Source organism: Pygocentrus nattereri, chromosome 11, assembly GCF_015220715.1.
Source record: "Pygocentrus nattereri isolate fPygNat1 chromosome 11, fPygNat1.pri, whole genome shotgun sequence".
Lineage (NCBI taxonomy): Eukaryota > Metazoa > Chordata > Actinopteri > Characiformes > Serrasalmidae > Pygocentrus > Pygocentrus nattereri.
In genome coordinates this window covers 11,295,343-11,321,551 of record NC_051221.1, presented here as the reverse complement: position 1 = coordinate 11,321,551, position 26,209 = coordinate 11,295,343, and the positions used below count along the sequence as shown (strand labels likewise).

Here is a 26,209-nt window from a genome sequence, read left to right as displayed (position 1 = left end):
CCAACAGAGTCAGCTCAGGCAGGTCTAATATTACAATGCCCATAGCAAGGTTGAAGAGTTCAAAGAAAGACAATTAGTGTGTGTCAGGGCTCATCCCATGTCTCTGGCTGATTCTGGGATTTCTGCCAAGCAAGCTGCCAAATGAAAAGGTCCAGCCAGAATTGTACAACAAATGAACAAAGTAAATTACTAGATTGAGTACCCTGACTCTCCAAGGGTAAAAGACACAAGAGAACATTCAAAGTTATAACGGCCCAGCAGTGCCTTTCAGTGGAGGGATGGGGTATATAACAAATCAAATCAAATCAAATCAAATTTATTTGTATAGCGCTTTTTACAACGGATGTTGTCACAAAGCAGCTTTACAGGATTTCAGAAAAGACAAAGTTTCCACAGGACTGAAAGAATGTACAGACTGTACAGAAACCCCCCAGTGGGCAAGCCAGGGGCAACAGATTTACCTCCAGTTACATGTCTAGTTTTGGTGAGGAGGTAATGTAGCTTTAATACATCCAGGCTTCTAGAGGGAGCTAATGCATCTAAAAGTAGCTCTACTATCCCATAAAATGGTGGCAAAGTAGATGCTAAGCAGCATGGTGACATCAACAAACAAGCATCTGTTGTTGTGGAGGAGCCCAATATTGCCTAACCTACACAGTCCTTAGTTTAAGGAACTTACCTTCCCTTTTCATTCAGTGTTTTGATAGTTTTTTCTGAAACCTGACATTGTGTACAAAAATTGTGCTGGTGACTGGTCGAGGCGAATGCTAATGCTTAGGTTAATGTCAGCAGGCCATATTTTCAACTGTGAATTCGCTAATAAATTAACCGTGTAGTGCAGAAGGACTTTTCTGGTGTTATATGGGAGCACATGGGTCAAAAGGCACACAGTGAAATTTCCCCGTTGTGGGACTAATAAGGTTCACTTAAGTAAGTAAAAAGCCCTGAAGGGAAATATGCAAAAAATAAAAAAAATTGCAAGTGTGTTTGAGTTCAGGAGAAAAAAATGCTCTTGTATTACTTGTATAATTTCAATAATCAAAACCTCCAAAAAAATTAGAGCTCACAATTTTTTTTCTAGGGTGTGGCAACTATGGAATCCCTTATTGGAAACAGGGCTACGTCAATATCTCAACTTAATATTTCATTATTTCAACTTAGCAACTCATTTCAAGTTATCTCCTTAGTTTGATAAATTATTTGGATTTAATGCAACTTTTGTGAAACATCCCTAAATCTATAAATAAGGTACCAGTTTAAGCAAATGTCACGTAATGTTTGGTGACTGCAACTAATAATGGCAAGAAAATATGGACCCACACTAACATCAAAAACAATGTGAGGTTCATGGAAAAATCGTTGACCAATATTTTTACAACTACAGCTCTTACTTACTACATGCGCGCAAGGCAAAAGTACATACATTATTACATTTTAATGGATATTTATTTGCTTTATATGCATGCATTCATTTACATATGCTTTTTCATCGTTTACTTTTTGATTGAGTTACATTTTTTTTCCCATTTTATTTAGCTTAGTGATATTTAAATGCTGGTGTCTGTAATACATTTTTTGCATTCTTACCATATAATTCCTTTCTTCTTGTTTTTCTCCTTTTTGATTATCTCCTTTTTATTATCCTCCTTATTCTTATTCTTCTTCCTATTATCATTGATGGTATTTTTAGTCAGTGTTGTTAATAATACTACTACTATTACTACTAATAACAACAACCACAAACCTTACAATCTTCACTGAAATGGATACAAAAAAATGACAATAAAATAATTTACTGATCATTGGAATATTCCTTTGTTGTCATTGTTGCCATTTTATAAATAATCATCACCTGAGCTGCCGTTACACTCGGCTCTTAAAGGGAATGAGTTGAGATGCTTTGACTGCCTATTTATATTGTTATCTAACCTAACACACTTTAACACCTGCACTGCTCATCTGCACAGGGATGATAATGCTAGCAGTGCATCTGCCACACCTTCACACACCGGCTGGGGTTTTGCTTCTTATTATTGCATTTGCGCTGTTACCGTGACAACAAGACTGCATTGTCACAAGAGCAGAAATAAGGTACAAAGTTCCAACTAGCACGTGAGGTTTTATCGTATGAGCACAGACGCTAAAGGTGTACAAATGGGAAAACAGGCCCGTTTGTGTGTTACAGCCAAGCACATTACCTCGTCTCCTTCGCTTTAAGAGCCAAGTGTGCTTACAGCTCAGCTGACATTGGTAACACTTTCTATGAATTCATAAATAGTTCCAAGTGTGCTTATAACTCTTTATAACTTGGTAACAATGATTTGAACCTATTTATAAATGAATGTAATGCCACATAAGCCTGTAATGTACTATTATTAATTCTTTGCTGAATTATGAACATGTTATAACACAAGTGTACTGTTCATTCGAATGCCTTTTCAGTAAATTTGATCATTATAAAACCCATATAAGACATATCACCAATTATAAAAACATGAACATAAGTTTTGATGTAAAGTGATTCATATTTGAGGTTAATGTTAAATGTGATGTGTACCATTTATGTCTGTTAGTATGCTCTATAACTTATAATGTATGTTGTATTATTGCAGATTCAGCCCTGCAAGGTTAATTAGATGACATTCATGTATTCAGGTCATATTTGGACATTGTAGGACCAACAGATGTTCAAAAGAGTCATACGTCAACAAAACATTTGTGTTCACTGTGATCTTTTAGTATTATTATTGTTATTATTTTTGCTATTATTATTAGCATTTTGAGAAATTAAAGTTTTTTAAAATTGTAATAATGCATCTGTGCTTTTGTAATTAGTTTAGCAATATTTCCACCTCATGATAAAAAAAAAATCAAGGTTATATTGTTTATTTATTAATATTTCATTTATTCATAACAGTTCATCTATTAATTTATTTTTAACCAAGAATAACATATCACTGACCTAAAACAATCAGTGATGGCATTATAAATGTTTATAATGCGTTATGTACAGGTCATTATCCATTTAAAGGGCATTATAATGAACAGTGACACTTGTGTTATTAGAGCCTTATGAGGCATTATTAGAGTTTACAAATCAGGTTACAGTGCGTTGTTACAGGGTCATAAAGAGATATAAATGAATTTTTTAACGGCTTATGAATGCAGGCTTCATATAAAGTGTTATTAAGGCTCATTATGTTCCTGTATATTTTACAACAATAATCCACTGTAACACACACAGGACTAGATCATCTCATGGGTTTTAGGAGCCTGAGCCACTGCATGGCCCCCGAGAGTAATTATGACAAAATTTTAACGGCGGTTTTGACTTGTGGTTGGAACTTTACTAGCAGAACAGGGAAAAAAATTCAGTCTTGTGGTCAGTCATAATCCAGATTCTTTCCACGTCTTTTCTGAACATCCGTTTTATTTCCTCTTCCAGTTGCCCCTTAGAAAATGTTCTACTGTCCTCCATTACTTCGGTTTTATCATTTACACTGAGCTAGGGCTGTACTTTGTTCTTTGAACTTGACGCTCTAGATACACAAAAGATATGGCTGATGAGTCTGTAAAAGCAAGAACTATAAATTCGACAGAGCAGAAGGTGCTCATTTCAAAGGCAAACAAAAATGTCAGCCTGAGTTGATGGAAAAAGTTGCTGCGTCATTGTTGGCAGTGATTTGTGAACCGTCTACACACTAAAAAAAACTGTTCTCCAGGGGTTCTTTAGTCAAGAGACTAGATCTACACAGAACCATGAGGTTTGTTTGGAACCACGGGGCATGCTTAAAGGGTTCTTTGCATGATGAAATGGTTCCTCAGATTAAGGGAAATGTGTTGAATATGGTTCTATATAGCACCAAACAGGTTTCTTTCATCATTCAATTGGTGCTATACAGAACCATTTTAAAAATGCTAAAGAACCATATGCAACTGGTTTTTCATCATAGAGAGAAACTATTAGACCACGCAAAGAGAATCTTCATTGGGGTTAATGTTTTATAAGGACGTTTTCTACTGGCTGTGGGGTTGTTAACCTATGTGTTCTTGTAAATATGAGTATAATCTTATGGTTTGGTTTTTACCATTATAGTGTATTTGAATGTCATGCCACAGCGGTACACAGCACATTTGGAAAAGTACTGGTTGTCAACTTGCCTTTGTCTTTATGCAACCAGCGCAGTTCAACACAGTGACCTTCTTTCTAACAATACCAAATAAATGACGAGTAATTAAACTGTACATTAAGTCATCATACTTCGCAGAAATGTTTAACTCAAGAAGTTATTTACTAGTACAACTTAGATAATCTCATTTTACTTTAATATAGCACAAATCGATAATACATTTCCTAATGACATTACCTAGAGGTGACATACAAGGAGAAAAGCAAGGGCCCTCAAACTGAACCTTGTGGAACTCCACAAGAAATGTTACATTTGTTTGATGAACGATTTCCCAGTGAAACCATGAACTGTCTAATAACTCATTATGATCAAGTCATTCTAAAACTGAGAGGCTGACCCAGAATTCAAGACGATGGATTAGAATCGTGTGACCAATATTATCAAAATCTGCTCTAAGATTAAGTCAGATTTTGCGTGTTAGTGCTGAGCCTGAATTTGTTCACAACATGAACCAATGCTGTTTCAGTACTACGGTTAGAATGACATCCTGATCGAAACCTCTCATGTCATTTGTCTGATGTTAGATATGCATATTAGATTTTATTATTTTTAATTATTAGGCATGGAAGGATCCATATTTCTTTTGTTTTTGGTAGAGGCTTCACCAAGTTTAAAAATGCCTGGATAATATTTAACTCTTTAAACATAGAGCAAGGCTTCTACACCTAAATTTGACTTTGTCTATTCTAAGCCACACTGATCTGTTTTGACCAGCAAAATTGGTGTTTTACCTGATCACAGATGTGCAGGGAGAACACAAGCATGATGAATCCAGTAGAAGGATATTTCCCTTTTTGCTTCAGCCAGATCTCACTGACATACTTCATAAACTCAGGGTGCAATATCATCACCTTCAACAGCAAACAGGGAGCACTTAAAGCAAAACATACAGAAGATGATAGATCTTCTTTGTTGGATGAAATCTTTACGTACAGCAACCAAAATAATATGTAATACTAAATGTTGATTTTTCTTTAGGCACTAAATAGAGTTAATAAGGACAACATTGATCCTGGTCCTCACCTTGTCCATGTCTGCTTGTATTGTGTTTTTCACTGCAAGACGTGTGCTAAACAACATTAAACAAGGAAAAATGTGATTATATAATTTGAACATGTTTTCTATGGATCAGAAAGATGTACATACCAAGTCAAACCTGATGTTACATCCATTGTTGCTGGCTATCTGTGTATTATGTGTATTTCTCTGGTCAGGTGTGTGCTCTCACCGCGTGATGTGTTTGGTGGTGAAGACACTGATGAGCCACTCAAGATCCAGAATTTTAAATGGTACCAGGACGAGGTGGGTGGAGTTGTCCATGTCCACAGCACTCTCGGGGTAGATAGCATGGTGAGTGGTCTTCAATCCAACGTCCTTCTCAAAGCCTGCAATGGGGGCTTTGTTCATCCTGTAGAACAGAACAGTTTATACATTGTCAGTTTTTCATGCTGATGCAGCCAACAAAAGGCACAGATCTTATCAAGCCTGTGGCGTATTAAACCATGAGTGAGTGAGCTGGAGGTTGTGCTGAATTAGGGGCAGGGCCCAGGTGGCGGAGCTCGGGACTGGCTCCTTGTTCTGGTGCCTCTCGTGGCCGGCACCAGCATCCTCGTCCTCCACCTCCTCCCGCCTTCACTCCCGTGACTTGCGTCCATCAAGGGAGCTTGAGCTTTGCGCTCGCCCCCTGCACACTCGCAGCTCTCTCCATGCCATCCTCACCAAGCTTTGTCGCCAGTGGGTGCTCTCTTGGCCGTCATTGTCGGGGCGCATGTCACACAGACTTAAAAAGGCCACTTTTAGCTGAGCTACTAAAACCATCACGAGTCTCCAAATCATTCATGACATATCACCACATTCATCAGTCCGTCTTTGTCAGTACCTTATGACAACATCATGGGCGTCTATTAGAGGGCCATAATGAGATCCTTTCAGATTTCCAGAGTTTCCCACCACAGCACAGGTTCTGCAGCGGTGAGGACCAGCGTCAGAGTAGTGTTCTTCATCAGGGAACAGCGAGAACAGAGTCTCCACAACTGCACTGTAGTTCTTTTTAGTTGGTCTACCTTGAAGCCTCTGCAGAGAAATAAGAGTATTTTTGATTGTTCAAGTACAGGAACCATTTGCATTTGTAATGTTTTTGTAAATGTCCATATATTTTCATTTGTATGTTGGTCAATGACATGATGCTCATCGTTTTTTTCCAAATTTATTAAAACATGAATGGAAGGTGTTTGATTAAACAAATATATATAAATACAGTGGGGCAAAAAAGTATTTAGTCAGCCACTGATGAACTCAGCAAGTTCTCCTACTTAGAAAGATGAGAGAGTCTGTAATTTTCATCATAGGTACACTTCAACTATGAGAGACAAAACGAGAAAAAAAAATCCAGGAAATCACATTGTAGGATTTTTAAAGAATTAATTTGTAAATTATGGTGGAAAATAAGTATTTGGTCACCCATAAACAAACAAGATTTCTGGCTCTCACAGACCTGTAACTTCTTCTTTAAGAAGCTCTTCTGTCTTCCACTCGTTACCTGTATCAATGGCACCTGTTTGACCTCATTATCTGTATAAGTGTCACCTGTCCACAGTCTCAAACAGTCAGACTCCAAACTCAACCATCGCCAAGACCAAAGAGCTGTCGAAGGACACCAGGAAGAAAATTGTAGACCTTCACCAGGCTGGGAAGAGTGAATCTACAATAGGCAGGCAGGTTGGTGTGAATAAAATCAACTGTGGGAGCAATTGTAAGAAAATGGAAGACATACAAGACCATTGATAATCTCCCTTGATCTGGGGCCCCACGCAAGATCCAATCCCGTGGGGTCAAAATGATCATGAGAACGGTGAACAAAAATCCCAGAACTACACGGAGGGACCTGATGAATGACCTGCAGAGAGCTGGGACCAAAGTAACAAAGGCTACCATCAGTACCACACTACACCGAGAGGGACTCAAATCCTGCAGTGCCAGGTGTGTCCCCCTGCTTAAGCCAGTGCATGTCCAGGCCCATCTGAAGTTTGCCAGAGAGCATATGGATGATCCAGAAGAGGATTGGGAGAATATCATGTGGTCAGATGAAACCAAAATAGAACTTTTTGGTAAAAACTCAACTCGTCGTGTTTGGAGGAAGAAGAATGCCGAGTTGCATCCCAAGAACACCATACCTACTGTGAAGCATGGGGGTGGAAACATCAGGCTTTGGGGCTGTTTTTCTGCAAAGGGGATGGGACGACTGATCCGTGTTGAGGGAAGAATGAAGGATTTTTTTTTCTCATTTTGTCACTCATAATTGAAGTGTTCTATGATGAAAATTACAGACCTCTCTCATCTTTCTAAATAGGAGAACTTGCACAATCAGTGGCTGACTAAATACTTTTTTGCCCCACTGTCTATATATATTCACATTATATATAATCTTAAATATATAATATAATCTTGAATGCATGCCTTCTACTACATACACTTTGTGATTTTTCTTGGGGATCAAGGTAAAAAATGGCTCTGTGTTTGTCTTACAGATTAAAGCCTTTTTAACCATTTTACCACACTTTAATTGTATACTAAGCAATTTGTATTTAAACAGTTTTATTTTAATTTTGTCATATTGATGTGTTTGTTATTTCATTTATTCAATTAGGTTTGTCAAACATTAGTAGGCACATTGATTCCAAAATGAATGGGATAATATTGAGTATTTGAGCAAAGTCATACAGTTTGTACAACCCCAATTCCAGTGAAGTTGGGACGTTGTGTAAAACATAAATAAAATCAGAATACGATGATTTGCAAATTCTTTTCAACCTATATTCAATTGAATACACTACAAAGACAAAATATTTCATGTTCAAACGGATAAACTTTATTGTTTTTTGCAAATATTCACTCATTTTGAATTTGATGCCTGCAACATGTTCCAAAGAAGTTGGGACAGGGGCATGTTTACCACTGTGTTACATCACCTTTCCTTTAACACTCAATAAGCATTTGGGAACTGAGGACACTGATTGTTGAAGCTTTGTAGGTGAAATTCTTTCCCATTCTTGCTTGATGTACAACTTCAGTTGCTCAACAGTCCGGGGTCTCCGTTGTCGTATTTTGCGCTTCATAATGTTCCACACATTTTCAATGGGAGACAGGTCTGGACTGCAGGCAGGCGGCCATCACACGACAGGCTGATCCAACCCAGGGCCAACCGCACCAGCGTATGGTCTCACAAGGGGTCTGAGGATCTCATCTCACTACCTAATGGCAGTCAGGCTACCTCTGGCGAGCACATGGAGGGCTGTGCGGCCCTCCAAAGAAATGCCACCCCACACCATTACTGACCCACTGCCAAACCGGTCATGCTGAAGGATGTTGCAGGCAGCAGATCGCTCTCCACGGCGTCTCCAGACTCTGTCACGTCTGTCACATGTGCTCAGTGTGAACCTGCTTTCATCTGTGAAGAGCACAAGGCGCCAGTGGCGAATTTGCCAATCCTGGTGTTCTCTGGCAAATGCCAAGCGTCCTGCACGGTGTTGGGCTGTGAGCAAAACGTCGGGCCCTCATACCATCCTCATGGAGTCGATTTCTAACCGTTTGTGCAGACACATGCACATTTGTGGCCTGCTGGAGGTCATTTTTCAGGGCTTTGGCAGCGCTCCTCCTGTTTTCAAAATTCAAAGTGACCAAAACATCAGCCAGAAAGCAGAAAGGTACTGAGAAGTGGTCTGTGGTTCCCACCTGCAGAACCGCTCCTTTATTAGTGTGTCTTGCTAATTGCCAATAATTTCCACCTGTTGTCTATTCCATTTGCTCAACAGCTGTGAAATTGATTGTCAATCAGTGTTGCTTCCTAAGTGGACAGTTTGATATATTGGAGATATATTGTGTTGTTTAAGTGTTCCCTTTATTTTTTTGAGCAGTGTAAATAAATAAATACATAACATTGTCCATGCCCATTGTCGGAGTACATTTTAGCTTAGGATGGTTGACAATTTGAGATCTGAAATTGGTGGTGGTGTTATCTTTATCGTTGTAACATACTTCTCTGAGCTGTCTGACTTTAATTCATTCCCTCTTCATTGCAGGTTGCAACCAGCTGTCATATCATAAAGTTCCAACCAAGATAATTGCTCAGGGGCAGATAATTTGATGACATGGGCCTGTTTCCAAGGTAAAGCTCAGATATTGCTGCGCTAACTTTAACACTATCATTTGTATTACGTGCTGCGTATCAGCTTTTTATCAGCAATTTGCAGTGATGCATAGAAACAGAACAGACACTGGATCTTCCGTTAACATCAGACCGTACCTTCTATTTTTAATGCTAAGCAAGAAAGGCTGAAACTGACAGGTCAGTGCTGATGTTCTTTATCTTACCTCCCACCATTTCCTGGTGTTTGGACTGAGCTCGCTGTTCTGCCTGGACAGAAGTTTTGGCACCAGGTTCTTGTAGCGCTCCGCAAACCAGGGGTCGTCTTTACTTTCTGCCATACACTGGAAACAGGCACACATCTCCTCTGAATCAACATTAAGCTGGATGTAGTTTAACCCAACCAGGCAGAGGATGATTATTCCCACAAACAGTTCCTGAAGGTGCCCAGTGATACTGGTGCAGAGTGTCATCCTCTAAGCCTCTAAGTCTGAAATCAGGTACAAAGAGCCTTTGCTGCATTGATTACACAGGGCCAGTAAAAATTTTTCAAGGTGTGGCCCCCTTTGCCCTCATTGGCTGAAGTGCTCGCTGTTGCTTATATAAAAAAAAAAAAATACATACGTATCTCATTTGACGTCTCCAGTGCTGTGCTTAACCCAGCATTTGCTAACCCAGTAATGCTCCGCTGGTTTTGATGTGTTTGATCCGGTCTGTCCACAACAAATGATGGACAGGTACCACACAGTGTATTAGCTGAAATTCAGGCACCTTTCAAAACCCATTGAGATACTGTGAGTGCCACACTGGGAAATGTGTGGAAAAAATGGAAACTAGGCAACAGAGGTTATGAAATGACAGTTTTAGGGGTTCTCTACTCTTGAATGGCATTCATAGATAATGGTACAATAACATCTCAAGTAAATTAAACCATTTAATTAAATGTACAGTCAAACAGGGCTCCTATTATAGCAGTGGTGTGTAAGGAAGTATGCTAGCAGCCATCAGCCAGTTAGAGCCACCTCCCTTTTCAATGCCTACATTTCTTCACTTGGCCTTAAAACCTAAACCTTATCTGATGAATACCAAAATTTCACTGGTGATAAAAATGAAGTGTGTTAGACGAGCCCCTGTAGAGACGAGGGATCAACTGAACACAAGTGTCCACTTTATCAGCAGAATTTTCCCAGAAATGGTAGTTAGCATGCTAACGGTGACAAATAACAGCTACCAATAACAACAAAAAGAACCGCTACTGCACCGAACCAGACTGTTCGACTAGAAAACAGGTGTTCGAAAACAGGTGTTCGATTCACAGTAGTCCTAGTTCTAAATTGGCCCAACTTTTTTGGAATGTGTTGCAGGCATCAAATTTGAAATAAGCACATATTCACAAATCTCAACAATATTGATAATGTAAAATATTATTGATCTTATCTTTGTGCTGTTTTCAATTAAATACCTGTTTAAGACGGTTTAGAAATCACTGCTTTCTCTTTTCGTTAGCATTTTACAAAATACTTCAAGTTGATGATTATCCATCCATCCATCCATCCATTTTCTAAGCCGCTTCTCCGTCAGGGTGCTGGAGCCTATCCCAGCGGTCATCGGGCGGAAAGTTGATGATTAGTCAATGACAAAGAAGCAGCTTATAAACTACTGTTATCATAGAATATTACCAATTGACTTAAGCCTACTACTATTACTAACACAGCTGTGTGCTTATCAGGTTTTCTTATTTACACATTTGTTTCAAAAGCAGGCAGTATATTTCTCAGCCTGTTCTGTTCAGTACTTGCAGTAATGCGTGTCAGTCGATTTTGATTCCTGAGGCCCAGTGAATTCAGTTAGTGTTGACCATGATTGAGACTGATAACAGTACCCTAGACATGCCCAGCTGCTCTAGGGTTAGTCTCTAAAGGCCACTGGATGTCCAGGAGCAGTGTAAAACACCATTCCTTTTGGCCCTGGTGGAATGAGCTGAGCAAACCAGTTGCACATCACGTCTGCTGAACGCTGGCCAATTATATCTCAGAGGACGTGCTCAAACATTGGCAGTGATGTTGTAAAAGAGATATGAGATATGAAGTTTACTACAGGGGTTTTTGTCCATGAGGTGTTATGACATTTATGCAAATACACTTTTCTCAAGCTGTGTTTACCCACTAGATGGAATCAGAAGAAACAGACTCTTCATCAACACACTGATCTAGTACAGTCAAGAGGGTTTGCAGGTGTCGCAAACCATAAAGCAAGAGATTATAATCCTCCTCAAGGTGACTCTGATGTCCGGTTCCACACAACAGAGATCTGAAATCGTACACAAAATGACATGTATTGTTGACTGTAAAAGTAAGTTAACGCATCCTCTACAGAGTAATTCACTCAGAACATGGACAACTTTGGTCACTCTAACATCAGAAAACCTTTAATGTGAATATGGTGGGTTTTTTTTTTCTTTTCTATGTTCACATGTATCTAGATACTGATTGAAACCGATTTTTTTCCCCCCTCTGTGTTTTGGTCTCCTGTCCACACACAACACAATGTTTCAGTCTTCAGGGTGACACGCTTAACCTTCATTACAGCTTCCACTCTTTTCAGGAGACCCACTTTCAGTTTCTCAAAGAAACCTGCAGGGATGTTTTTCACATCTACAAAGTTCAGTCTTAGATGTTGGTTCAGTATTTTCTGCTTCTCACCATCCAAGTAATTACAACCCATTCTCCATCAATCTGACGAACCCTTTACTTCAGGGGTTCGTTGAGTGTTCATGGTTCTGTATAGAACCATTTTCTTTACTGAAGAACCCTTGAGGATCTTACTACAATGGAATATGTACAATAACTGTGGAAATGTCCACCGAACTTTCTGAATTGTGCTGTTCAGTCTGGGCTTGTTGGTTTTATTTATGTCTAGCTTTGTCTGTCTTATATCAAATCATGTTTGTGACATCACAATTACACAGATGGAAGGCGAGTGAAAATCTTAGGTGTGTGTGTATATATATATATATATATATATATATATATATATATATATATATATATATATATATATATACACATATATAAAAAGAAGAAAAAAGAAACATATATACACACCAACACCGCGACCCTGATGGAGAAGCGGTTTGGAAAATGGATGGATATACACCGACTCCAAGAGGCTCACTGTGTTACAGTGATTAGGACTCAGTAACAGCCTTGAGGGGCTCACTGCTTGTATGAAAAACAGAATCCTTGGCTCCTTAATACATAATATATTGCTGCTTTCAGGACAAAACCTCATATGACCATTTTTGTCGGTTTTCAATTTTTGACATAATTTGAAATTGCCTGTTGACACATTACATTGTGAGAAAATTTCATGATGAATGGACCAGAAGAAATGGCCCAAAATGACTCGGAAGAAAGTCCGGTTCCATTGACTTACATTAAAAGTAAAGTAGGTTTTTTCCTTCTCCTGTAAAGTTACCATTTTGGAGATAGGGGGTTTTCTACCAACAGCAGCGATGTGCAGTCAATGTGTATGGAGTATTTCTGAAACCCAAGTTATCTGTTCATTACCGATTCAGACCTTATGAAGAGATGAGAAAACTCATCTTTTCCACAAACCCGAGTTCTGCAGAGAGGAGATGACAGTTCGTTCTGTCTTTGGTCTGTTAAGTCGTCTTTGGTTTGTATTGCATTCACACTTCAAATGAAACACAACAGGGTTCATTTTAATCAAACCTCAAATTTAATCAAATCAAAAAGTCTGAACACAACCTTAGTCATTTTTCAACTTCGATTATTTTCCTTTGACTTTCCCTTCCTCATGCAAGCGGATTATCTCATATTTCATTTCCTAAGTAACATATTCCTTGCAATTAATGGACATTTTCACTGGAAATTCAGGCTCACATGTGCTACAGTTTTCTTGTATTTTATTTCCCACTGAAATCCACTTATGGCAGGGAAGAAATTTGTCCAAACTTGCTCTCGGTGATGGTTCCCTCAAGGATTCATTTTTGGTACCTGTGGACAGGTGAACATCATAGTACCATATTCTATTGCAATAAAAAAAATCCTTTCCAGCTTTTTTATTTAAAAATTTAAAATGTCCTTTAATTCCCTGGGAACATGAATGCTGTAGATATTAAACTCTTAAGGCACGCAAATGAAGCTGAAGGACCATGAAGCGCCATTTACTGTCAATGACCTTGTTTTTATTTTTTATTTTTTTTTAATCAGGACGTTAGGGAAAGTGTCCAGGTGCAATTCCAGCTACTTAGGACTAAACAGCTGTTATGACTTTTAACAGTTATGTTTTGTTATGGCCTGACTGGTCTAACAGAAAATAACGTCATGGCCGTTATTTGGCCCTAAGTAACCTCTGAATTGCACCCAGATACCACAGAGACACATGGTCACAAGCTTAGGTCGGCTTAGACCAATGAAAAAGATTTCACTTATAAAATGTTCAAATAAATATATCTGTTGTGTGCGCAGTGTGAAACACGCCTAGAACTCTGCCAAATGTTTACACTCTTCTACACACTGGCTGTATTATATTGCCACCTAGTGGCCAGCAGGAAACGCTTGCCTGCTTTTTCCTATTCATATTCACACCACCTCAGAGAAGAACCAGGAGGCCATTATTTCTTTGCAAGGAAATGCTCTTTTATTGAACAAAACAGGAAAGGCCACTGAAAACCATTCAGAATTGGGGGGGGGGGGGGGTGTCACTTCTAGCCATACAGCTTCTCTCTATGGTAAATACACAACCCACACCCACAACACCACCACATCAAAGCACATTCGATACATACATACACATAAAACAATCAGGTGTAACATTATGACCTTGTTTCTACGCTCATTGTCCAGTTTATCAGCTCCACTTACTATACAGATGCACTTTGTGGTTCTACAGTTACAGACAATACAGATGCTTTCTTAGCCCCCTTTTACCCTTTTCTTCAGTGGTCAGGACCCCCATGGACCCTCACAGAGTAGGTACTATTTGGGTAGTGGATCATTCTCAGCACTCCAGTAACACTGACGTGGTGGTGTTGGTGTGTTAGTGAGTGTTGTGCTGGTCTGAGTGGATCAGACACAGCAGTGCTGCTGGAGTTTTTAAACACATCCAGTGTCACTGCTGGACTGAGAATAGTCCAGCCACCAAAAACATCCAGCCAACAGCGTCCTGTGACCACTGATGACGGACTAGAGGATGACCGACATAAGCTGTGATGAGCTATTGTAGATGTAAAGTCAGAGACAAGGTGGACTGACGAGGTAGGAGTGTCTAACAGAGTGGACACAGTGTTTAAAAACTCCAGCAGCACTGCTGTGTCTAATCCACTTGTATCAACACAACCACCACGTCAGTGTCACTGCAGTGCTGAGAATGTGGGTTGTGGTGCAGCTTTGCATCCCCTGGTGAATCCTGCACCAATATTTCCTCTAATTACAGAATGTGTACTTTCAAGTCCTTACAATTTACAAAAAATTGTTATTAAATCAAAGTGTTGCATATAAACACTGAAAATGAGGCTTTTACGTTTGATCTGACAAAAGACAACTGACAGTAAAATAGCATTTATTAGAGATTACATTCATAAATAATAGTATTTAAATTAATTTACTGAAAGCGGCAGCAATCAACACTGGTAAGCGCAAATGATCACTGTGCACAACCAAACAGGTGTAAATGTAGCTCTGCCTAACTGAAAAGCTTACGTACAAACTCATCTCCAAGTCCACGTTAGTTTTATAGTTCTATGTATTCAGAACACAGAGCATTCAAAAATACAAAACACATACGGGAAGGGTTCTGCACACACACACGGGACCTACACCAAACAACAAGCAACAGTAAAAAAAATAGCAAGGGCACCAAATAAAACAGATGTCTAGCAGTGTGGAGTGAAGTGGAAATAACAGGAATGAATAGTTAAATAGATGCTGAACACAATGGAAAAGTGCAGCGTGGAAGACGGCGCCGTCCACAGTGTCTCCAAGTGACTGAGGTCGAGGGACAGTCAGTCTGACTGCTTTTACACATCAGATTTTTCAAACATTTCTGCATAAACAAATTGAGTCGTACGATGTGAAATACCCCTGCACACCTAAAAAGATGGTTCTTCAAGGGTTCTTTAGAACAGAAAATGGTTCCATATAGAACCAGGAACACTCAACGAACCCTTTGCCTGATTAAAAGATTCATAGCATTGGAAAAGGGTTCTTCGGGTTGATGGAGAACGTATTGTAGATGGTTCTATATAGCACCAAATGGGCTCTCCTATTGACATTGTAACCACAGAAGAAACTTTTGTATGCTATATATTGTGTGTGTATGTGTGTGTGTGTATATATATGCAACTATATAGAGCACATTCTCCTTCGTTCTGAAGAAGCGTTTCACCATGCAAAGAACAATTTTATCATAAAATCATGAAAAGGGTTCTTTGAGTGTTCTATACAGAACCACTTTCCTTACTATAGAAGATATGAAGAACCATTTTTATTTATTTATTTATTTATTTTTAAAGAGTGTAGAAGCTTTGCAGGAAAATAAAATGGCACAGGTCAAATACAGTGACGAAGCTCAACCTGTTGACCCTATGACCCTGTTTGGGCCAGTACTATTAACATTTTAATGTAAAACATAGTGGCTCAAGAATCAAATGTCATATTGTGGACCTCTAGTGACGGTTATCCAGTATTACTTCCTCCACTAAACCTAGAGAAGCATCCTAATGACATATCTAAAAAATGATTAGGCTAACTGGGGGTCCACATTTGCGGCTGTGGAGTGTAACGTGAAGTGTGAGCGCGTATGTTAGAGTCGTTGGAGGCAGCCAGCAGCAGCAAACATCAGACTGAAAGCCCAGATGATGTTTAACAGCTTCCAGTCGGGGATGTTTACAGCCACGAGCTGCCACTCCCATACATAAACCTGCCACAGCACCGGCGTCTTCATATATACATTTTCATGGAAATGGTGTAAATCACACGTCATGGCCTTCACAATCACCACACAGGTCTGCTGTTTAGAGCTCTCTCATTTTAAATAGTACATTTACAAGCTAACAGTTAATGATAATCATAAACAGCTGTGAGCGTATGTAATTGTAAGCTATGCAATGGTACAGCAATTTGATTGTTTTTTAATGCATTTTGAAGGAATTCGTATTGCAACTATGATAAACGATGAGATATACAATCATTTGTGTGTGTGTACGTGTATATATATATATATATATATATATATATATATATATATATATATATATATATATATATATACACACACACACACACACATATACACACACACACACACTGCTCAAAAAAATAAAGGGAACACTTAAACAACACAATATATCTCCAAGTAAATCAAACTTCTGTGAAATCAAACTGTCCAGTTAGGAAGCAACACTGATTAACAATCAATTTCACAGCTGTTGTGCAAATGGAATAAACAACAGGTGGAAATTATTGGCGATTAGCAAGACACACTCAATAAAGGAGCGGTTCTGCAGGTGGGGACCACAGACCACTTCTCAGTACCTTCCTGCTTTCTGGCTGATGTTTTGGTCACTTTTGAATGTTGGTGGTGCTTTCACACTCGTGGTAGCAGGAGACGGACTCTACAACCCACACAAGTGGCTCAGGTAGTGCAGCTCATCCAGGATGGCACATCAATGCGAGCTGTAGCAAGAAGGTTTGCTGTGTCTGTCAGCGTAGTATCCAGAGGCTGGAGGCGCTACCAGGAGACAGGCCAGTACACCAGGAGACGTGGAGGAGGCCGTAGGAGGGCAACAACCCAGCAGCAGGACCGCTACCTCCACCTTTGTGCAAGGAGGAACAGGAGGAGCACTGCCAGAGCCCTGCAAAATGACCTCCAGCAGGCCACAAATGATTAGAGTCGGTTAGAAACCGACTCCATGAGGATGGTATGAGGGCACGACGTCCACAGATGGGGGTTGTGCTCACAGCCCAACACCATGCAGGACACTTGGCATTTGCCAGAGAACACCAGCATTGGCAAATTCTCCACTGCCGCCCTGTGATCTTGACAGATGAAAGCAGGTTAACACTGAGCACATGTGACAGCCGTGACAGAGTCTGGAGACGCCGTGGAGAGCGATCTGCTGCCTGCAACATCCTTTAGCATGACCGGTTTGGCAGTGGGTCAGTAATGGTGTGGGGTGGCATTTCTATGGAGAGCCGCACAGCCCTCCATGTGCTCGCCAGAGGTAGCCTGACTGCCATTAGGTAGTGAGATGAGATCCTCAGACCCCTTGTGAGACCATATGCTGGTGCGGTTGGCCCTGGGTTCCTCCTAATGCAGGACAATGCTAGACCTCATGTGGCTGGAGTGTGTCAGCAGTTCCTGCAAGATGAAGGCACTGAAGCTATGGACTGGCCCGCCCATTCCCCAGACCTGAATCCGATTGAGCACATCTGGGACATCATGTCTTGCTCCATCCACCAACGCCACGTTGCACCACAGACTGTCCAGGAGTTGGCGGATGCTTTAGTCCAGGTCCCTCAGGAGACCATCCGCCACCTCATCAGGAGCATGCCCAGGCATTGTAGGGAGGTCATACAGGCACGTGGAGGCCACACACAATACTGAGCCTCATTTTGACTTGTTTTAAGGACATTACATCAAAGTTGGATCAGCCCGTCGTGTGTTTTTCCACTTTCATTTTGTGTGACTCCAAATCCAGGCCTCCATTGGTTAATAAATTTGATTTCCATTGATGATTTTTGTGTGATTTTGTTGTCAGCACTTTCAACTTTGTACAGAACAAAGTATTCAATGATAATATTTCATTAATTCAGATCTAGGATGTGTTATTTGAGTGTTCCCTTTATTTTTTTAGCAGTGTGTGTGTGTATGTATGTATGTATGTATGTATGTATGTATGTATGTATATATATATATATATATATATATATATATATATATATATATAAAATTACACACACACGTAAACACATTACACCTACAGGAGCTTTTATGTCATATCTCTAAATCCATAGCCATTAATATTGAATTGGTTCCCCTTTGCAGCCATAACAGCTTCCACTCTCATGTCTGTGGGAACTTTTGTCATCCAGAAGAGCATTTGTGAGGTCAGACACTGATGTTGGACGAGAGCGCCTGGCTCCCCATCTCTGTTCTACTTCATCCCAAAGGTGTTTGATGGGGTTGAGGTCAGGACTCTGTGAGGGCCAGTCAAGTTATCCAACGGCAAAACTCTCCCAGCCAGGCCTTTATGGAGCTTGCTTTGTGCGCTGGGGCTCAGTCATGCTGGAACAGAAAAGGTTCTTCCCCAAACTGTTCCTACAATATTGGAAGCATACAAATGTCTTGATGCTGAAGCATTAAGATTTTCCTTCACTGGAACTAAGGGGTCTAGACCAACCCCTGAAAAACAGCCCCATATCATTATCCAGTGGTGGACGAAGTACACAAATCATGTACTTGAGTTAAAGTCGAGATACCCAAGGTAAAATATTACTCCAGTACCAGAAGAAGTCCTTACTCTAGACCTCAACTTGAGTAAAAGTACTAAAGTATTTCCCTTCAAATGTACTTAAGTATCAAAAGTAAAAGTATTAAAATATTAATGATGTCTCTGATGTCCTGTTATCATTTTTATAACAAGACTCGCTTCATGAACTCAGTTTAGGTGAAAATACTCCAGTGTCTCTCTTGGTAAACCAGTCTTTTAATAGAACGTCATTAATTAGTGACGCTGATGTCTATTAAAATTATAAGCACAAAACACTGAAGGCAAACAGTTCCAATCAGGGAGAACCGAGTGGATCTGAAATCACTTTTTACACACAAGCAAAGTTTCAGTTTAAGATTTCTTTGTAACTTAGTTACAAGCTGAATAAAAACTTGCTTTAAACTCAGGATCACAAATAAGTTTTCCTTTACTAAATTGATCTGTAGGTCTCTGTTCATAAACATTAACTAACCGAAACTAATGTACTATAAAATGAAGGTGTTTGTATAAATTTAGAAAAAAGGAAACATGCCAGTCACGACTATATGTGTGTACATATTTCTATATTGTGGTCTATTTACACAAAGTTAGGTTAATTCCATCATTTAAGCAGACGTATGTATTTTTACGCTGATGCACTGACGTTGAACCATGTGCTTGCACTGGGTCAAAACAAGCTCAGAACAAAGTGACCGCTGTGCCCTGATTGGTGTTCTTACTTTGCGCTTCATTTGTTTTGACATGTTACGTTTTTATACACACAAAAATCAAAAGGAACGACAGATTTTGAATAATGTAGTGGAGTAAGATATTTGACTTTGAAATGTAGTGTAGTGAAAGTAAAAAAGTCACCCAAAATGGAAATACCTAAAGTACAGATATACAAAAAAACTACTCAGGTAAAATAACGAATTACATTTACTTAGTTACTGTCCACCACTGTCATTATCCCTCCTCCACCAAACTTAACAGCTGGCACAGTGCAGTCAGGCAGGTAATGTTCTCCTGGCATTCATCTAACCCAGACTCATCCATCAGACTGACAGATAGAGAAGTGTGAGTCATCACTCCAGAGAACACGTCTCCACTGCTCCAGAGTCCAGTGGCGGCGCTTTACACCACTCCATCTGACACTTGCCATTGCTGATGTAAGGCTAGTATGCAGCTGCTCATCCATGGAAATCCACTTCATGAAGCTCCTGCCGCAGTTTGTGTTGATGTCAGAGAAGGTTTGAACTTTGCAGTTACTGAGTCAGCAGAGCGTTAACGGCTTTATGCACTGTATGCTCCTCAGCACTCGGCGAGTGTCTGGCCCTACGTTGCTGTGGTTCCTAAATGCTTTCACTTTTCAAGAATACCACTCACAGTGCATCGTGGGATATCTAGGAGGGAAGAAATTTTGCAAACTGACTTGTTTCAGTGATGGCATCCTCCATCAACGCTTCCTCTGCTGCTTTAAAGTCCAGTGGCTAAAAGATTTCCCTGGTTTCATTACTGTTTACATGGCTTACACAATTCTTAAATTCACATTTTTAATAGACTGTAGTTCATCTGTTTCTCTGATACTTTGTTAGCCCCATTTTACCCTGTTCAGTGGTCAGGACCCCCGTGGAACCTCACAGAGCAGGTACTATTTGGGTGGTGGATCATTCTCAGCACTGCACTAACACTGACGTTGTGCTGGTATGAGTGGATCAGAAACAGCAGTGCTGCTGGAGTTTTTAAACACTGTGTCCACTCACTGTCCACTCTATTAGACACTCCTACCTTGTCAGTCCACCTTGTAGATGTAAAGTCAGAGACGGCAGCTCATCTGCTGTTGCAGTTTGTATTAGTCATCCTCTAGTCCTTCATCAGGGGTCACAGGACGCCGCCCACAGGATATTTTTAGTTGGTGGACTATTCTCAGTCCAGCAGTGACACTGAGGTGTTTAAAAACTCCAGCAGCACTGCTGTGTCACTCAGACCAGTGCAACACACACTAACACACCACCTCCACCTCGTCAGTGTTACTGCAGTGCTGAGAATCCACTACCCAAATAGTAACTGCTCTGTGAAGGTCCGTGGGGGTCCTGACCCCTGAACAACACAGTAACAAAGCATCAGAGAAACAGATGAACTACAGTCTGTAACTGTAGAACTACAAAGTGCATCTATATAGTAAGTGGAGCTGATAATATGGACAGTGAGTGTAGATCGTAATGTTATGCCTTATCAGTGTAAATCATGAGAACCGCAGGCTAATAAAGAAGAATACATGGTGGTGCAAGCAGCCATTTATATAGCTGTTAGTCTTAGCTGGCTAGTTAATAATGAAAATGAAACAAAAGGAAACACCACCAATTTTGACGTACTGAACAAATACTTTTCTAATTCTAAATAAATATAAATGGTGCTTTTATGCCCTGCGATGTACTGGTGACCTGTCCAGGGTGTATCCTGCCTTCCGCCCAATGACAGCTGGAATAGGCTCCAGCAGCCCCCACGACCCAGAAGGAGAAGCGGCTTGGAAAATGTGTGTGTGTGTGGTTCTTTTATGTTTTTTATTATCATATTTTCTTCTAAATATGATACTTATTTATTACTATTTATTACTTATTACTATATATTATACTTAAGACTGCTGGGATAGGCTCCAGCATCCCCCCGCGACCCTGACGGAGAAGCGGCTTAGAAAATGGATAGATGGATGATACTTATTTTACATTTTTCAGTAACCGGTATCAAAGTCACTTATCTGTTTAAGTATGGAAAAGTACTGAATAATATCCAGCATGAGGTTTGGAAAACCCTTACACCGGCATTCAGCAGCACTGCATGCCGCATGCTTAAAGATTTTAAGTTTAATTCCATGATATCCAAACGGCATTTGCCTAAACTGCCATTGGCCAGGATATTCCGCAAGTAGATTTTAGCTTTTATGTCCACACACCAACAAAGTCAGAGATCATCCGAGGGAAAGGTCACTCGCACTGCAGGCATGGCAGGACTAAACTGCTAATGAGATTTAGACTGCAGGTCCACGTAAACCAGCCAAGGGTTCAGCTAAAGGGAACAAGCAGATGCTAGCAGTGTCCAGTTCCCATAACCTTTGTCCAGCACTGGGAGTGGCTACTGGGGGCGAGGGAGCTACCAGGTCATAGTGGTCAACAACACTTCTCTATCACAAAGCTCCCTGTCCTCTCACTCTCCCTGACAGATGGAGGTTGAGCTTCATTCTCTGACCACTAGCAGACACGCTCTCATTGTTGTAGTAACATCTGCCCGGGTCAAGAGAAAGCAGGCAAGCGCAGCATTTGCACTGGCCGCAGGGTTAGGGCCGAGTCCGGCACAAAACGGACCCCACGGAGCTTTTTTTACTCGAAAAAGTGCTGCGATGTTTAACACGAGCAGACAAAAATAACCAATTTGCATGAATAAAAAGAAAATAAAAACAGTAAGAAGAAGGCAAACCTGGTTTTAGAGCTCAAATGACAACCTCAGTAAAAACTGAACTCATTACTATTAAATGTTGGGTAAATAAATGGACCTATTACAAGTAAATAAGGATTAGGCCCATTTAGCAAACAAGCAAAGGAAAACGATTTAGAAAACCAACACAAAATATGTCCACCTGAGGCATTACTACTACTAGTAAACTGTCTATATTCTCATCACTGAGGAGGTTTTTAATTTCTTCATAATTAAAATGGTCAAGATGTAAATAGAGCCATTCAGAGTGATCTGGTGTGGTGAGAACTGTTCACAGTGGTGGTGATAGGAACCAGACATCCACCTCTGAAATCTCCCTCACAGAAAGTCACTACATGAGGTGGTTATGAATTCACTGCCTGATGATTGAGACACTGTTTTATGATAGGTTTACGATGAGCCTTTCACATAAAACATTTTCTCTCCATACATGGTGGAGAGGCACATGCAGGCGGGCTATAAGACCAAATAAGAACCAAAGGAAAATAAACACTATCACTAATTTACCATCATCAACATTACACAGAAACACTCGAGAGACTCGTGTGGGTTCACAGGTGGTCTGTATAATAAATAATCGCTGTATCTGTGTTGTAGACATTGTGACGTCTGGTTCCCATCACCACCACTGTAAAGACATCCAAGTCTGCAAGTTTCTCTATAATGAACCACATCACACCAAGCCACTCGGAATGACTCTGTTCAGATCTCAATCGTGTATTTAAACAGAAACTTTTTTGCTGAATTTAGCCTTAAAATGGGCTTTTGTTTGCAGTTTTTTGCCTTTCAATGCACCCTAAGGGCCAAACGTTTGAGCATCCAAACAGGCTTTAAGATGCTCTTCAAGGGTTCTTCAGTAAAGGGAACTGTTCTGTTCAGAACCATGACCATTAAAAACACATCTGCATTCTTAAATGGTTCTTTCCCTGGTGAAGTGTTTAGGTGTTTTGAAAATGTCTCTATAACGTTAGCACCAAAAAGGGTTCTTCTGTCCTTACGAGCTTCACATCATAACAACAGCGAACCCTTTTCAGTGCTATGCAGCACCATATCTGAAGAACAAGCTCACCCTGCAAGGCTCAATTTGAGCATGAAATGGTTCTCTATAGTACAAAACTCACGGTTCTTAGTAGAAACGCTCCCTTTATTATAGAACCATTGAAGCACCATCTTTTTAAAAGAGTTTAATCCAGAATATGCTTTCATTCCTCTTTAATTTCATTTTTTATGAAGTAATATCATCGGCTCGGCGTCTTTTGTCCACAAAAAAAACAATGTTAACCATGAAGCTAGCCTGAACAGAGCGGGTATCTATTTAAAACACTTAAAAGTCTCTGAAATCTCTTCAGCCACCAGCGTGACCTTCTCACTACGCTGTGTTTAGTCAGCACGATCGGTTCTTTCGTTAAAACGATTTTCAACACTAAATTAGTGGTAAATTACTAAAGAAAGTGCTTAAATGGCCCAAACACACCTCCCTCATTCAGTTCACCGCTGTTTTCAGTCCGTAATCACGGTGTCACCGTGTCGGCTTGTTGACCGTTACAGACTTTTATTTTGGAGATTCCTCCAGCTGGCTAGCTAGCGCTACTTCAGCGGATCAAAACGCCCACAAAAACAAGGTTTCCGCGAATAAAACGATGCAGTCTTACCGCTGGATGACCGGAGTGCACCATGCCGAGCCGACGGACAGCGATTCGGGCCTAACTGTGCGGGGAAGTGAACTTTATTTAGTCTCTCTCTCTCTCTCTCTCTCTCTCTCTCTCTCTCTCTCTCAAACTCCACCTAAACAGACTTCAGAAACCCGCGCTGACGTCACTGCCATGGGAACGCGAAGCCCCGCCCACCAGGCTCCCTCTTAGCTCTGTGGTCGATGCTAGTTTGTTTTGCTAGTTTTGTTTGTTTCGTTGTTTGTTTTTGTTTGTTTGTTTGTTTGTTTGCTACTTTCGGTGATGTTTCCCTGATATTGTCACTTAATCACCGCTCATTACAACCTGCACGAGCAGAGATTTAGATTTAGGCGGATTCTTCTCAATTGAACTAAAAAAAAGATCACCGTTAACGTTAGATGTTATTTTTGAATTTTCATCTTTATTTATTTGATTATTGTTCATAATGTATTATTATTTTTTAAATATTATTATTAAAATGATCTCACTATGTTGGCAGCTAGTGTTGCTGGTTGTAAGAAATAAGGCTTGAAGCAGACAGCCTTATCTGTCAGTATGTACAGTGAGGCCATTTGATAAGGAAGCTTTAAAGTGATGGGTAATGACTTCACGTCCAAGATGTAATAAGTTATGCATATCTATTCAATTTTGAGAGAAGTAATCATGTGGATTGACCACTTTTTTTTGAGTAACTACCCCAACGGTGGAGGGCAGAGGGCAACACAGGCTCTGCAGACGGTACACAACACTGGTGTTATTTAAATTCAGCAAGATCCCAAGAAAACAAATGGAAATGACTCATAAATACAGAGAAAAAACGTGAATCCGTGACCCTTTAGAGCTTCCTCACATGACCGTTTGTGGACACAATATAAAAGTGTCATGTTAACACTTATCAGTAGCTGACTGTAACAAGTTATAATGTTTGGTCACATGCTCTTGTTAGCCATACGAAATTATGACCTCTGACATGACAGTTTACGGTAATGCCAGAATGACATGTTTATATTACTGAACAAAATCTGAAATGACAGCAAATGACGTCAGCCATGACATGTTTATGCCGTGATAATGTCAGGGTTATGTAGCGGGGTTCAAGTAAAGTGTTATAATTGGATGTAAAGTAAAACTAAAAGGCATTTTAAACACACAGTCATTTGGAATAGTTTCAATGCCCCTGGTCTAATAATGAAAGTAATTCAACAGGGCGTCTAGAGGGAACCTAAATACATCATTTTCTGCAAATCTTAGAGCTCAATTTTTGTTTATTTGCTGAGGTTCACATATTGTGAAAAAACAAAACAATGAAACCAGCAAATAGGAGGGGGGGGGGGTTTAAATATGCTTTATTTTTTATTTGCCATTGGACTATTTGTAATTTGAGCTGGGGTGTCCAAACTTTTGCATACAACTGTAGGGAAACTGTCCTTCACGACAACTTATGAGCATGTTTCAGATAAATAGCTTAAAATATTAGTACAAAGCAATTGCCCATTTCTACCACACCTATGACCTTTGGTTTGAAATATGATCATTCAAATTCTTGAAAAAGCAGAGTATTTTTGCAATAATGTGTGAATGTATTTAACATGTGATGCTTGAATTTTTCCTTATACGCACACACACAAGATTTTCAGTTTTTGACTTAATTTAAAAATGCATGTTGGCCTTTACATTGTATTGTACATTTCATGAAGGATGGACCAAAATAAATAGCCAAAAATTACTTGGAAAAAACGCCTGGTTCCATTGACTTACATTGAAAGTAACGCATGTTTTTCCTTCTCCTGTAAAGTTACCATTTTGGAGATATGAGGTTTTGTTCCAACAGCAGTGATATACACATATATGCTCTGTTCTAGAGAAACTAGAGTAGAACTGTTAATAGTGGTGGTGATAGGAACCAGACATCCACCTCTAAAAGCTACCTCATGGAAAGTTACTACATGAAATGGTTATGAATTCACTGCCTGGTGTCTGAGACACTGTTTTATGTTAGTTTTGTAGTAAAAGTTTGGCTTAAAATGTATTTTTAATACATTAATTTTGATCCTTTTATGGCAGAGAGGTACATGCAGGGCACTGTAAGGCAAAATAGTGCCTTAACAATTTTCCCATTGCTAACATTCCATATAAAACTCAGAAGACTTGTGTAGGTTCCCTGGTGGTTTTGGATAGTAAATGAAACGTCTATATCTGTGTTGTAGACATTGTGACA

The 26,209-nt window shown here is 39.9% G+C and overlaps 1 protein-coding gene across 4 annotated transcripts in view; it reads right to left on the bottom strand.

The window, feature by feature from the left end:
- The window catches only part of LOC108435846 (CMP-N-acetylneuraminate-beta-galactosamide-alpha-2,3-sialyltransferase 1-like), a 29,879-nt gene extending 5,810 nt beyond the window's left edge, over window positions 1-24,069 (bottom strand). The window contains exons 1-6 of one of the 4 annotated variants that reach the window (XM_017711955.2): window positions 23,974-24,069; window positions 9,561-9,677; window positions 6,070-6,263; window positions 5,419-5,598; window positions 5,214-5,259; window positions 4,922-5,041 (exon numbers count right to left, since the gene is read on the bottom strand). In XM_017711955.2, coding sequence (XP_017567444.1) covers window positions 4,922-5,041; window positions 5,214-5,259; window positions 5,419-5,598; window positions 6,070-6,263; window positions 9,561-9,677; window positions 23,974-23,997 — 681 coding nt within the window. In that variant the 5' untranslated portion in view covers window positions 23,998-24,069. Of the gene's footprint in view, window positions 1-4,921; window positions 5,042-5,213; window positions 5,260-5,418; window positions 5,599-6,069; window positions 6,264-9,560; window positions 9,838-23,973 lie in introns of those variants that run through there. The other 3 variants (XR_005131025.1, XM_017711956.2, XM_037543097.1) reach the window with 3 other exon arrangements.
- Window positions 24,070-26,209: the final 2,140 nt, after the last annotated feature.